Below are 15,931 nucleotides of genomic sequence, written 5' to 3'. Positions count from 1 at the left end.
CAGCAAGAATCAGTGGTGGTTTAAAAGCCAAGTACACCTTTGGCAAAATATTCTTTTTTGTTATTGCATTGTACTCATTTTTAACTGAAAATCCTCTTTTCAATTGGTCTTTAATAAAAATATGGAGCCCTTCTTTCTGTACATAGCCGAGACGCTCTAGTAGCAGCCTCTGGATTTTCTCTCTTTTCCGTCAGTTGGGGAGCTGACAGGCTCCTTATCTCTCTGACATTATACACACTCATTATAGCTCAATCCTTATTTTACTGATAAAAATGTGGCTTAAATAAGTGTTTATGACCTCTCAGCAGTTTAGAGATGAGGTTTATTAGATTACCAGCGCAAAGTGAAAGTAAAACTACCAGTCACACAGTTAGAAAAACAGTTAACCCTTTGTGACAGAACGGCTCAATATTTTTTATAAAGGCCAATTGAAAATATGATTTTCAGCAAAAAAAATTGTAAAATGCAATCATAAACAAAAATTACCTCTGAAGGTGTACATAGCCTTTAAGGTCAAAGACTTCATCAATGTGAACTTCTCATGTATACCGAAGACATTTTAAAAGTTCATCACTTTAATTAAAGGTGGAAACTCTAGTATAGGAGAGCTATGTGAATGCATCTGGTACCTATACCAACAGTTTTTCCTGACTGCACAATGCTGACTATAGAAAACTTAGATCCATTGCTTTCCTTCTCTGTCATAGTGGTGTATCTCCTGTACCTACAGTACTTCTCTGTTTTGCCTGTGCCTGTTTCCAGATTGAGACTGGCTACGCTACCTGTCATGCTGGAGGTAAATATACCTTCTTTCAATCACCCCCACTGAATAAAAAAATTAAATAAAAAATATACATTATATGTACCATAAAATTGTGCCAGTAAAAATATAATACATTTATATTAGCTGAAAAATTAAAAAGTCATGGCACTTGCAGTGATGCAAAAAGACCCCAAAAGTGCATCATCAAGGGGTTAAAGAGTATGTAAATATTTGTGTAAAAAATAAGAAAATCATGAAGGGGCAGAAACACTGCTCAGAGCGTGTGTGGAGTACTGATCCACAGGAAATACTTGGGCTCTGCACTCCACATGCTTGAAAAGCTGAGCAGAAGGTGCTGAATGCTCTGAGCAGCGCTTCTGCCCCTTGGTAATTGCTGGTTAGTGACATCTTCTGAGAGATCTGGTGACTGCCTGCCTCCACTTTCATCCTCTTTATAAGTCTTCCTTGTTTGGCACCACACAACTTTGAGGGAAGGAGATCTGGCAGAGAACATGTGTAAGCTGAGATCCAGCACCTAAGCTTACGTCTTTCTACCATGCATAGATAATGTGCACACAAAATCTAACCTTGTGAAAAGGCATCGTGGATCCAGTTCGCTCCAACATTTGGCGCTCCGTCATTCAAAACCACATCTGCCTTCCATGTCTGAAGCTGCTTCTTCAACGCCTTTAAAAAGTTAAGAAAATAGGTAGGTAAAAGGCACCCAACATTTAACTAAAAGGAAGAGACCTTATTACTGTCACATGAAGGGGAACACAGTGTGGGTAAAATTTCCAACTTCTCATGTTAACCATCTTAGTCCCAACTTCCAAGTAATAGGATATATTTGGACAAAATTGGTGTTGCGCCAAGTTTATAAATTATATCCTATTCACAGGATAGGGGATAACCAGCTGATCGCTGAGACCCCCACTGATCCCAAGAACGGTGGTCCCATTCCCCCATTCTGATGGAGCAGGGGGTTAAGCATGCGCACTGCCACACCATTTTTTCTCTACAGGAGTGCTGGAGATAGGGTACAGTGCTCCGCTATCTCCCGCGCTCCCGTAGAAAATAAATGGAGCAACAGGGCATGTGCTCGACCTGCCACTCCGCCAGAACGGAGTTCGGGATCGGTGGGGGTCCCAGTGGTCAAACACCCAGTGAACAGCTAGTTTTCCCCTATCCTGTGGATAGGAGATAAATTATAAACTTGGCACAACCCTTTAACTCCTTAGGGACTGGGCTAATTTTCACCTTAAGGACTAGGCCATTTTTTGCAAATCTGATCAGTGTCACTTTATGTGGTAATAACTTTAAAACGATTTGACTTATCCAGGCCATTCTGAGATTGTTTTTTCATCACATATTGTACTTCATGACACTGGTAAAATGGAGTAAAAAAAAAAAATGCATTTTTATTTATAAAAAAAAATACCAAATTTGCCCAAAATTTTTAAAAATTTGCAAATTTCCAAGTTTCAATTTCTCTACTTCTATAATACATAGTAATACCTACAAAAATAGTTATTAATTTACATTCCCCATATGTCTACTTCATGTTTGGATCATTTTGGGAATGACATTTTATTTTTTGGGGATGTTACAAGGCTTAGAAGTTTAAAAGCAAATCTTGAAATTTTTCTGACATTTTCAAAAACCCACTTTTTAAAGGACCAGTTCAGGTCTGAAGTCACTTTGTGAGGCTTACATAATAGAAACCACCTTAAAATGACCCTATTCTAGAAACTACACCCCTCAAGGTATTCAAAACTGATTTTACAAACTTTGTTAACCCTTAATTAACCCCCTAATTAATGGTAAATAGAGATACAATTTCAAAATGTCACTTTTTTGGCAGATTTTCCATTTTTATAATTTTTTTCCAGTTACAAAGCAAGGGTTAACAGCCAAACAAAACTCAATATTTATGGCCCCAATTCTGTAGTTTACAGAAACACCCCATATGTGGTCGTAAACTGCTGCTGTACGGGCACACGGCAGGGCACAGAAGGAAAGGAATGCCATACGGTTTTTGGAAGGCAGATTTTTGACACCATGTCCCATTTGAAGCCCCCCTGATGCACCCCTAGAGTAGAAACTAGGGTTGTCCCGATACCGATACTAGTATCGGGACCGATTCCGAGTTTTCTCGGCGGTACTCAGCCGCCGATACCCCGCCCCGATACATAAATAGAATACTTTTTTGAACTAACGCTGCCCTCTCCCATGTTCCCCTGTATCCCCCTGTATCTCCACAGCACTTACTTAAGCTTCCATAGCAGGCAGAGCAGACGGCAGCAGTAACGTCACTCACCGACGTAGAGCGCCTGCTCCGCCCACTTTATGAATGAAGCAGGCGGAGCAGACGCGCGACGTCGGTGAGTGACGTTACTGGTGCCGTCCACTCTGCCTGCTATGGAAGCTTAAGAAGTAAGTGCTGTGGGGATACAGGGGAACATGGGAGAGGGCAGCGTTAGTTCAACTTAATAACAGGATAAGGATTCACGTTTATAAATACTTCGGTGAGCGGCGGGGCCCGGTGTATTGGGGGACACTGTTATGAGGGGGATCTGTGGATGACATATAGCAGTGTCATCCACAGATCCTCCCCATAACAGTTCCATCCACAGATCCCCTATAACAGCACCATCCACAGATCCCCCACCAAATAACAATGCCATCCTCAGATCCCCCCACCCCATAACAATGCCATCCACAGATATCCCACCCCATAGCAGTACCATCCACAGATCCCCATAACAGTGCCATCCACAAATCCCCATAACAGTGCCATCCACAGATCCCCATAACAGTACCATCCACAGATCCCCCATAACAGTGCCATCCACAGATCCCCCATAACAGTACCATCCACAGATCCCCCATAACAGTACCATCCACAGATCCCCCATAACAGTGCCATCCACAGATCCCCCATAACAGCGCCATCCACAGATCCCCCATAACAGTGCCATCCACAGGTCCCCCATAACAGTGCCATCCACAGATCCCCCACATAACAGTGCGTCATCCACAGATCCACAGATCCCCCAAAACGGTCACATGACATTTAAAAAAAGTATCGGTATTCGGTATCGGTGACTACTTGAAAAAAAGTATCGGTACTTGTACTCGGTCCTAAAAAAGTGGTATCGGGACAACCCTAGTAGAAACTCCATAAAAGTGACACCATTTTAGAAACTACGAGATAGGGTGGCAGTTTTGTTGGTACTAGTTTAGGGTACATATGGTTTTTGGTTGCTCTATGTTACACTTTTTGTGAGGCAAGGTAACAAGAAATAGCTGTTTTGGCACCATTTTTATTTTTTGTTATTTACAACATTCATCATTCAACAGGTTAGATCATGTGGTATTTTTATAGACCAGGTTGTCACGGACGCGGCGATACCTATACCTGTATACTATTTTTTTTTATTTATGTAAGTTTTACACAATGATTTCATTTTTTAAACAAAAATAAATAAATCATGTTTTAGTGTCTCCATAGTCTGAGAGCCACTTTTTGTGATGTAATGTGACAAAAAAAGGCTTTTTTTTTTTTACACCGTTTTTTTTTTTTTTACAGTGTTCTCAATAACAGCTTTTTTTTAAAAAAAAAGAAAAAAAAAAAAAAAAATGTTTTAGTGTCTCCATATTCTGAGCCATAGATTTTTTTATTTTTTGGGCGATTGTCTTAGGTAGGGGCTCATTTTTTGCGGGATGAGGTGACTGTTAGATTGGTACTATTTTGGTGGGCATACGCCTTTTTGATCGCTTGGTGTTGTACTTTTTGTGATGTAAAAATGACAAAAAAAATTGTTTATTTAGCACAGGTCATGTGATATGTTTATAGAGCTGGTCGGTCCCTAATTTTTACCAATTTTTTTTAACTTTATTTGGGGAAAATGACGTTTTTATTTTTACTTGAAACTTTAAATTTTTGGGGAGGAAAACTTTATTTTTTGTCCCACTTTGGGACTTCAACTTTTGGGGGTCTAATCCCCTTTACAATGCATTCCAATACTTCTGTATTGGAATGCATTGGCTATATGAGTAATACATTGTGTATTACTCATACAGCTTCCTGCCTGTGAGATCCAGGGGGCTGGATTTCACAGGAAGGCAGCGCCGATGCCTAAGGAAGGCATCGTGCTGCCTTCCATGCCATCGGGTCCCCCTTACAGCCGCACACGGGGACCCGATGGCAGCGCCGCCCGCGTGCAGCAACCTATAAAGGCCGCAAACCGCAGGTCTGAATTGGACCCCCCCGCGGATTGTCCCAGGGTGCCTGCTCAATGATTTGAGCAGGCACCTTGTTCCGTTCGCCACCCGCCGGTGATCGGAACTACACATGCCGTACCAGTACGTCATGTGTCCGCAAGAGGTTAATCACACAGCCTAGTCTGACATTTAAGGATGCAGCGATTTATTTAGTTTTTTTCATCTCCACATTCAAAAAACATAATGTATTTATTTTTCCATCCACATAGCCGTACAATGGCTTGTTTTCCGGGGACAAGTTGTATTTTTTAATCGTTTTGAGGTACCTATAACGTACTAACTATAAAAAATGCTTATTTTTTTTGTGCAGCGAGCTAAAAAATTTTACTGAAACCATTTTGGGATATGAAACCTTTTGATCATTTTTCTATTCAATTTTTGGAGTATGAAAGGTGACAATTTTTGCTTTAGGGAACTTGAACCTGTGATCTCTTGTACTATACATCGTAGTACTCCTGTATTACAGAGGATAGTCATTTTAACAGACAGGCTATTACGTCCATGACGCTTGTTCAGGCGATTTTACTACCTGGAAAAAGTCTAAGGCGTATCAATACGCCTTAGACTTTTCCTCCACACTCATCAGCGTAGTGAGTGCTGTGAACGGCACAGGCAGCGCCAGAGCGATACAGGCAGGGGAAGCCGAGTTGGAAGGAGGAGGGGCCAGCTCCTGGGGGTGACTGTAGTAAGAGCAGGGCGCGCTGCCCAAGGGAAACATGACAGGGCCGCTGGAGAGCTAAAAAGCCTCGGACTTGCGTGACTGATCTGAGAGAAGAGCTGCCCCCGGGCCTGTGACCTTCCCGCGCCAATGTTGTGGAAGTGAAAAGCCTGTCTCCAAGTAAGTGATTCCCCCCTCCCCCAATCACAGTTCCATCCAGTCTCCCAGTTCTCTGCTACCTCTCCTCCTGTCACCCCACTAGTAACCCTGCTCCCCCCTCCTCCTGTCACCCCACTAGTAACCCTGCTCCCCCCTCCTCCTGTCACCCCACTAGTAACCCTGCTCCCCCTCTTCCTGTCACCCCACTAGTAACACTGCTCCCCCTCTTCCTGTCACCCCAATAGTAACCCTGCTCCCCCCTCCTCCTGTCACCCCACTAGTGATTCTGCTCCCCCCTCCTGTCACCCCACTAGTAACCCTGCTCCCCCTCTTCCTGTCACCCCACTAGTAACCCTGCTCCCCCTCTTCCTGTCACCCCAATAGTAACCCTGCTCCCCCCTCCTCCTGTCACCCCACTAGTGATTCTGCTCCCCCCTCCTGTCACCCCACTAGTGACCCTGCTCCCCGCTCCTCCTGTCACCTCACTAGTGACCTTGCTCTCCCCTTCTGCTGTCACCCCACCAGTAATCCTGCTCCCCGCCCTCCTCCTGTCACCCCATTGGTGACCCTGCTTCCCCCTCCTCCTGTCACCTCACTAGTAACCCTGCTCCTGTCACCCCACTAGTGACCTTGCTCCCCCCTCCTCCTGTCACCCCACTAGTAACCCTGCTCCCCCTCTTCCTGTCACCCCACTAGTGACCCTGCTCCCCCATGCCCCTGTCACCTCACTAGTGACCCTGCTCCCCCTCCTGTAACCCCCCATAGTGACCCTGCTCCCCCCCTGTAACCCCCCATAGTGACCCTGCTCCCCCCACCCCACTAGTAACCCTGCTCCCCCCCCCCTCCTCCTATTGACCAGGGCACTTAATGGTAGATCAAAGCCTTTTCCAATCTCTCTCTTTGTTACTAGGTAGCACACATTCAGCTTTATCATTCCAGAGTGTTTCTGTGAAGAATACTCAGGGAAGGATTCTTCTCATGATACATATTAATACCATACTAGTTAGACATGCAACCAATGACCCGTGCCTATACCAAAGATCTACACGTTTCCCACTAACACAGCACCACTCGTCACCTACTACTGCAATACAGCCCCATTCTCTTTGTTCTGGTCCTTCATGCATATGGTGAGTGACCCCTTTAAGAACTGGCAAATGGATTTAGCAAATGTGTTTGGCTAATTCAGTAATCCCCATAGACATGCACGGCGAGTAGGACTCCTAATCTCAAGATAGGTGCAGGTGCTACTGGGAACTGGGCCTATTGGACATTTACAGCATATCCTGTGCATATGTCATAATTGTACAAGATGGGAATAACCCTTTAATTACATTATTAAATGCAAATGTAATAATGAGGAAGGGTAAGAATATTACTGAATCAGTGGTATTACCTGTCTGCAGGACTCGCTGGTTATATCGTCCTGTAATGTTACAACATTAGGGATTGCTTTAATTGGCACAAGATCAACCCCTGAAGAAAAGAAAGGCAAGAGGGTAAGAAAACACATTTGAGGACATTTATAAAAAATAGACGACAATATACTATAATAAAGTGTAACAATCTAATAATCAGTGGAAACATTCACATCCTTCATAATTGCTAAACATTTATTGTAATACACCTACACTAACATGCTGTATATCCATAATCTGCTTTTATTCCAGAAACAGCGCCCTCTTCTGCACAGGCCTCATTTGGTATTGCAGCAGCTGTGATACCAGACAAAGCCAACAGTTCCTGTAAGAAAAGTCTGATCCATTTTCCCAGAATCAATCCAGACAGCCAAGTTAACAAATGTCACTTACCTATTATAAGACTGGAGATGGGCATGAACTTTGAGGCAACCTGGAGCCTGAAACAGAAAAAAAAAAAAAAGTGAAGTCACCAAGAATCTGTAGAAATCTCCTCACGAAAGCTTTCTAAAAAGATATTTTTGCCACCACAGAGTGAAGCTGCACTGGCTGCATTAGTCATGTGATGTGACATCTGAATGGTCATGGCTTCACTACCAGGAGAATTAGTGGCAATGGCTGTGATGGCAAAAATTTTAAGGGGTTGTCTCACTTCGGCAAAAATAGCATGTGTGAACAGCAGCAATAGCGGGCAGGCCCGGTATAATGAGTAATAGGACGGAAAAAAGATAAAGCGGATCTATACTATAGAAATGGGTCTAAGTACGTAAGCTTTAGGAATGTAAGGAAGGGGCAAGACCAACCCTGGCCAACCTGGCCAGTTCAAATACTACATGACTGCCAGCTGCAACCTCCCCTGGCAATATCAGCTGCTCGCCAGTGGTTTCAGGAGTTCGACCCATGGTGGAAACAAGGACCTAAGCTCATCGCCAACTGAGACTATGGACCAAAGGGTTTTGTCATCAATCCATAATTTACTGCCACACATCTACCAAGACACATGCACGCCACCATCACTTACCACCCTCCCGGGGCCGCACACAGGTCGACGAGTGCTCGAGCCTTCTGCAGGAACTGGAACTTCCTATTAAGCTGGATGAGCTTAAACGCTGAACGGGAGCGGTACCCTGGAGACATGAGCAAAATGTACATGTGAAATTGTCAGCAGAGGTCACACCACAGGACCCCCACCAGAGGTGCGGAGACCACTTACCTGTTTCCTTTGCCAGATGATAAAATTTATCCTTTCGACTCTTTCCTACTTTCCCTTTTTTGCCCATTTTGGAAAATTGGTGTTGGTGGTAAAGTCTGGAAAAAAAAAAAAAAGAGGAAGATTTATCACTAAGAAGATAATGTCCTTAACTCAACCAAAAGACTCCACCGCACAGTGGCTTCCATATTCGTCGTTTAGGATACAGATTGTGTCAGGATCTGTTCAGGGAAAAACTGATGGTTTTACAGTCACGTTCAATCAGTTTTTTCCGTGATTGCATTTAGTGTTTTATTTTTTTGTAACTTTCACACATGTGAAGAAAAACTGAACAATAACAATCTACATCTAGAAAACATCAGTGAAAAACGCACTGTATCCGGATGCTTTCCGTTTTTCTATGTAAGAAGAGCTGTGTAAAAACGTACAATATAGAAGATGTTGCGATTTTACCGGAATGCAGAGATGATCAGTGATAAATGGCGCTCATGTACACAGATCCACTGAAATGAACGGGTCAGGGTTCAGTCCGGATGCTATGCAATCACGAGTCACGACACACGTCGCATCCAAACGGAAAACTCGCTCGTGTGGAAGAGGCCTTATAATGTGCTGCAGGGTATTCACATGCTCAGTTTCATCCTTCAACTGCCTCCTGAGCTGTTATAGGGAGAGAGCTGCAGTAGATAAAGACGTCCCCGAAGAACGGACATACCCCCTGAGCTGTTAGCTTGATATAAATCTTTTAGAGCAATTGTATCAATGAATGGGGAGATCTCTGGGTCCATGTGAGGGACAGGACTGGTTCTAGCTTTTTAGAAAGAGACTGTCATGTACTATGACGTCTCATTTTCATTTTTGGGATAACCCATTAAATTCCTGTAAGGCCGGGTTTACATCTGTGTTGAGCTGTCCATTCTTCTGATCAGTCAGAAGAGGGGAAAAAAAATAAACGGATCCGTTATTTTGAGCATCAGTTGTGCTCGGTTTGCATTAGTTCCGTCACACAAACAGGGGAAAAAGTTATTTTTTTTACAGAAGTAGTAGTCATGCATGACTTTTTCTCCGGTCAAAAATAACTGATGTCTGACAGAACTGACACAAACTGATGCTCAAAATAACGGATCAGTTTTTTCCTTACTTTTCACAGATTTAGATCCGGCCTAGGTATACTTACACATAGTTTCTGAAAGAACACAGCAGGAAGGTTGTTCCAAATATTGTGGAGAAGTAAAGGCAGATACTTGTCCTTGATGCCATCTCTGCAGCAGGACAACGACCCCAAACATGCATCCAATGTCATTAACAACTATCTCCAGTGTAAAGAAGAACAAGGAGTCCTGGAGGTGATGATATGGCCGACACAGAGCCCTGATCTCATCATCCAGTCTGTCTGGGATTACATGAAGGGACAGAAGGATCTGAACAAGCCTGCATCCATAGAAGATCCGTTGTTAGTTCTCCTAGATGTTTGGAACTACCACTCCCAGCATGCGAACTTGCTCGGCTTTTCATGTAACTACCATAGAAGTGAAAGAAGGATTCTGGGAGCTGTAGTTTCTGAACAAAGGGTGGTAATACCATACACTGATTGCATTCTGTTAAAGGGGTTGTCTGGGTTCAGAGCTGAACCCGGACATATCCCCATTTTCACCCAGGCAGCTCTACTGACTTGAGCATCGGAGCAGTTCAAGCTCCGATGCTCTCCTTTGCCCTGCGCTAAATTGCGCAAAGCAAAGGCATTTTTTGGAGATCCGGTGATGTACCGGGGCTCTTCATGGGGCTGCTAGGCGGAGGTTTCCGCCCAGCAGTGAGCCGGGTGACGTCACCGGCACTGAAGGGCGGGCTTAGGAGCTGCCCTACCCTGTAAAACGGCTAGGGCAGGGCTAATAGCTGCCCATCAGAGCCGGTGACGTCACCGAACGCACTGCTGGGCGGAAGCCTCCGCCCGGCAGTGTGTTATTGTTAAATAAAAGAGCCCTTGCCCTGCGCGATCCAGCGCAGGGCAAGGGAGCGCATCGGAGCATGACATGCTCCGATGCTAACATCAGGAGGGCTGCCAGGGTGAAACTAAGGGTATGTCCGGGTTCAGCTCTGAACCCAGACAACCCCTTTAATAAACTAGAATACTTTATAATATAGAAGTGTTAATAAAGTATTACACCGGCCGACTGAGCAAGCGATTATCGGGAGGGAAGCGGTCTCTCCCTGCAGTATTACACTGCAAAATGATCGCTAATGTGCGCTATTACGAACAACAGGTATAATACAGCCTTTACTCTGCAGCATTTTTCCACACCTGCCTAAAACTTTTGCATGGTACTGTATGTGAAACTCAAATCCTTACCTGAACCACCTTAGAAAATATAGTGATTGTTCACAAGCTTTACTTCTAGGCAGGCATGATCTGGATTCCAGTACGTTCATATGAAGAAGGCATATAAATCCAACCATCCCAAACTCTGGGGTGCTTGGTCCTACTCCTGGCTGTGAAGCCACCATTATACTTTGGAGAAAACGCAGCCAATTCTACAGTTTCCATAGGAAGTGGGCACTTCTGTTCTAGTGACTGGGGGTGGTCCTAGCGGTGTGACGGGGAAGGTGAGCTGTTTTTTCTCCCTGGCTGTGACGCTCTCCGCTGTGATTGGATCGCGGAACAACCAGGGAGAAGGAGACGTCCATTGAGTAACCCTCGCGTATTCTCCGCCCTGTACCGTTGCTCAGTATTAACATACTGGGAGGGAAAACAGCAGGGGGGCAAGGAGGGGTGTACAAGCGGTATTTGAAAAAACAGGTAGGGTGGCAGCATCAGCGGGGGGTACCCGGAAAGCAAAGGTATTTAATTAAACTAAAAAAAAATCCATGAAAGGTCCTATTTAACAGCAGCGGTGTGCACTGGGGCCGTCCCTACTACGACTTCTGGGAGGTTGTCATCTCTCCTGATTTATCTGTTTTAGTAACTATTTGCATTTCCCACTTAATAATTCAGGAGCACCTTATCACCCTATGTTCTGCTCTTCCTCTATTATTCCTACTCGCACTTTATGAATGTATTGCCAGCAGTCTGCAAGAAAAGGTCCAACTTGGTGTTACCAGTTGGGGGGGGGGGATGTCCCTGCACAATCTAACACTATCCAGTCAGTACTGCCAGTGTCACACTGTGCTGTGACATCCCTCAACTGGTAACACCCAGCTGGACCTTTATGACAAACTGCTAGAGATTCATTCATGAGGAGGAGGAATAATAGAGGAATTGCACATCATCTGAGTTATATGGAAAGATGTTCCAGAATTTGTATTACATGCCAGTGGTTACAAAAACAGACATATCAGGAGAGGTGACAGGTCCTCTTTAAAGGGGCTTTCTAGGAATTATTAACTATATAATTACGACCCCTAGTGTCGATCACCTTACCTGCTCCCAGCCGCTCTGGTCCTACACCATGGGTCCCACTCTGCCTTCTTCAGTTCCCCGGCTGCCTATGTGCATGGTCATATGCACCTGGGGCTGTCACTATTACTGTCACTGTGGCTGGCGGTTATAGCGAGGGCGCTGGGGCTGTCACTATTACAGTCACTGTGGCTGGCGGTTATAGCGAGGGCTGTTATAGCGAGGGCCCTGGGGCTGTCACTATTACTGTCACTGTGGCTGGCGGTTATAGCGAGGGCGCTGTGGCTGTCACTATTACTGTCACTGTGGCTGGCGGTTATAGCGAGGGCGCTGTGGCTGTCACTATTACTGTGGCTGGCGTTTATAGCGAGGGCGCTGGGGCTGTCAGTATTACTGTCACTGTGGCTGGCGGTTATAGCGAGGGCGCTGGGGCTGTCAGTATTACTGTCACTGTGGCTGGCGGTTATAGCGAGGGCGCTGGGGCTGTCACTATTACTGTCACTGTCTGTTATAGTGAGGGCGCTGGGGCTGTCACTATTACTGTCACTGTGGCTGGTGGTTATAGCGAGGGCGCTGTCAGTATTACTGTCACTGTGGCTGGCGGTTATAGCGAGGGCGCTGGGGCTGTCAGTATTACTGTCACTGTGGCTGGCGGTTATAGTGAGGGCGCTGGGGCTGTCACTATTACTGTCACTGTCTGTTATAGTGAGGGCGCTGGGGCTGTCACTATTACTGTCACTGTGGCTGGCGGTTATAGCGAGGGCGCTGTCAGTATCACTGTCACTGTGGCTGGCGGTTATAGCGAGGGCGCTGGGGCTGTCACTATTACTGTCACTGTCTGTTATAGTGAGGGCGCTGGGGCTGTCACTATTACTGTCACTGTGGCTGGCGGTTATAGCGAGGGCGCTGGGGCTGTCAGTATTACTGTCACGGTGGCTGGCGGTTATAGCGAGGGCGCTGGGGCTGTCACTATTACTGTCAGTCTGTTATAGTGAGGGCGCTGGGGCTGTCACTATTACTGTCATTGTGGCTGGCGGTTATAGCGAGGGCGCTGTCAGTATTACTGTCACGGTGGCTGGCGGTTATAGCGAGGGCGCTGGGGCTGAAAGTACTGATGAGCAAAGCGAGTTTTGGATGTTACATCCAAAGTCGCTTTGTTCATAACTTAGGAGTACAGTACAGTATTAAAATGAATGGGCTCAAATAGTCGCGCGTGACTTTGTTGAATAACTTCGGTAATTGACTGAAACCGAACTCAGTGTTTGCTATGAGGTGCCAGTCGGAACCAAAGCAGAGTTCGGTTTCAAGTGGTTTTCCACTTAATTACCAGGATTATTCAACAAAGTCACGTGCTCGTCGGCGCCGGCACATTTAATAAGGTGCAGAGACGGATCTCCGTACAGTGTTATTCCGGAGTTATAAACAAGGCCTGGGGGCGGGGGGCAGGTTTATGGGGGCACTTGGACATCAATATTCCAGAATTACTGAGGGCACAGAAGAGGTCAGTGTCACACGTATATCATGTCTGCAGTGTTTACAGGTGGCACATTATATATAATATATATATATATACACATACATATGCAATCATGTGAACAGCGCCCACCACTATCACTGTACATCATGGATGATGGGTTTATACAGCAATCTCTGCCCAGTTCATGCCCGGTACCCGCAGAGACAAGGCATTACATACAGCTGTCGGGCAGCACTCACCACAGCTCTCCGACTCGTCTCTTCTCTCACGTGGAGTCTCGCTTGCCTGCAGCCGACTTCCGGCGCCTAGGATGACGTCACGCCGCTAACAGCGCTGGAACATTTGGGCACTAGAGTAGAGTAGGGAACACTTCGCCCCCTTGTGGTCAGATCCTGAATGACTTCATTATTGCAATGTTCTGGCTCCTACCTCTTCTTTATGGGTAGTCATGACACAAGGATCTCCTTCTATGAAGACAACCCCTTTTCATTTGCCTTGTTAGGGGATGTTAATACAGAGCTTCTTGTGTGCTCTTAAAAAATGGATGCAGAATCCTCCAGGATTCCTCATGGATTTTTGGTGCAATTTTCATTCAGACGCAGTTTTGATCCTGCCCAACCCATTTCAATGGCAGGTTTGGATGTGAACTAATCACATGTCATTTACATGCAGCGGTTTATAAAACCACATGAGGCAAAAAAAAAACAACGTAGAGCCATTGAAATTGATTGAGATCATTTGGAAGCACTTTGCAGCAATATTTGGGTGTAGGAACCAAACCAAAATCCACGCTGAAAAATGTTTCGGTTTGAAATAACTGATCTCAGCGGAAAATGGCTCAAACAGATGCCAAATGTGCTTAACTGATGAACAGGATCCGTTCTTACTTTTGATGGATCAGAAGAACGGAAAAATAACAGTGATGTGAACTCTCCCTAAGGCCTCATGCACACAAACATATTTTTTTCCGTGTCTGTTCCGTTTTTTTTTTTTTTAGGCCCATATGTGGAACCATTCACTTCAGTGGGGCTGCAAAAAAACGGAAATTACTGTGTGCATTCCATTTCCGTATGTCCATTCCACAAAAAGAATAGAACATGTCCTATTGTCCGGACAAAGATAGGACTGTTCTATTATGGGCCAGCACACGGCTGGTATCCGTGTTTTGTGAATCTGAAAATTACCAACCGTGGTGTACAAGAGCCCTAAGCCAGAAGTGAATCTAGATAAAAATCACTGACTGCGTGAATAAGGCCTCATGCACACGACCTTTGTTTTGGTCCGCATCCGAGCCGCAGTTTTTGCCGCTTGGTTGCGGACCCATTCACTTCAATGGGGCCGCAAAAGATGTGCTGTCCGCATCCGTTTGCTCCGTTCTGTGGTCCGCAAAAAAATATATAACCTGTCCTATTCTTGTCCGTTTTGAGAACAAGAATAGGCGGTTATATCAATGGCTATCCGTGCCGTTTCGCAAATTACGGAATGCACACGGGCGCCATCCGTGTTTTGCGGATCCGCAATTTGCGGACGGCAAAACACACAACGGTCGTGTGCATGAGGCCTAAGGCATAATGCTGTGCGATCCTGTCAGAGGAGTGGTGTCCAGAGCAGCACCTCACGCTGCGAGTTCATCGCATTCAACTCGCTCGTGTGTGTCTGGACATCATAGAGCGGGTCTTTGATATCAGACACCCCCCTCTATGAGTGAGGCCACTTTCACATGATCGGCTTTTGTAAGCCAGAACTAGGAGTGGACCTTGGAACTGACCACCATTGGCTGTCTGCACACTTTGCAGATTACACATGTTTTTTCCGTATGTATTCTCATGTGAAAAAGCATAAAACAGCGTGGAGGACACGTGTTATCGAATTTCACTTATTATCATTTGGGGTTTATTCAAGAGGGGGGATTTCGTTAGCCATGTTTTTAATCCAATTTTATATTTTTAGTTTTGTTAAACATACAGTCAGGTCCATAAATATTGGGACATCGACATAATTCTAACATTTTTGGCTCTATACACCACCACAATGGATTTGAAATGAAACAAACAAGATGTGCTTTAACTGTAGACTGTCAGCTTTAATTTGAGGGTATTTACAGCCAAATCAGGTGAACGGTGTAGGAATTACAACAGTTTGCATATGTGCCTCCCACTTGTTAAAGGGGTTGTCCGAGTTATTTTTTTATTCTTTCTATGTTTCTAACTGGGCAAATATAACAGCTTTCCAATTAACTCACTTTATCTCCAGTGGCTGGTTTCTCAGATTTCACTGAGGGTCACATGACCTGTGATGTCAGCTTCTCTCCCTGCTCTGATAATGTTCCTGCACAAGACTGTAAATGTCACTGTGCTGGCCACGCCCCCCTTCACTGACGTCTGCTCTCTCTCTCTCCTAGGATTCTTAACCCCTTCAGCTGCACAGACTGGGTAGCAGCATCAGTGACAATTCTGGGCACAGGAGCTGACAGACTAGAGAGAGCATTGCACAAGAAGTTAGAGGGAAGATCCTGTGTGTATTAGCAGTGTCATTATACAGCTGGGACTTGTAGTTCTACACTTACAAGTT

The 15,931-nt window shown here is 45.2% G+C and overlaps 1 protein-coding gene across 1 annotated transcript in view; it reads right to left on the bottom strand.

The window, feature by feature from the left end:
* Window positions 1-13,678, bottom strand: part of FTSJ3 (FtsJ RNA 2'-O-methyltransferase 3) — a 40,496-nt gene extending 26,818 nt beyond the window's left edge. Inside the window, exons 1-6 of the mRNA XM_040436650.1 lie at window positions 13,600-13,678; window positions 8,496-8,590; window positions 8,304-8,409; window positions 7,676-7,722; window positions 7,261-7,340; window positions 1,351-1,450 (exon numbers count right to left, since the gene is read on the bottom strand). Coding sequence (XP_040292584.1) covers window positions 1,351-1,450; window positions 7,261-7,340; window positions 7,676-7,722; window positions 8,304-8,409; window positions 8,496-8,562 — 400 coding nt within the window. The 5' untranslated portion in view covers window positions 8,563-8,590; window positions 13,600-13,678. The remainder of the gene's footprint in view (window positions 1-1,350; window positions 1,451-7,260; window positions 7,341-7,675; window positions 7,723-8,303; window positions 8,410-8,495; window positions 8,591-13,599) is intronic.
* Between the last annotated feature and the right edge of the window lie 2,253 nt (window positions 13,679-15,931).

Source organism: Bufo bufo, chromosome 6, assembly GCF_905171765.1.
Source record: "Bufo bufo chromosome 6, aBufBuf1.1, whole genome shotgun sequence".
In the NCBI taxonomy this organism is placed as follows: Eukaryota; Metazoa; Chordata; class Amphibia; order Anura; family Bufonidae; genus Bufo; species Bufo bufo.
This window is presented reverse-complemented; position numbering and strand designations above follow the sequence as displayed.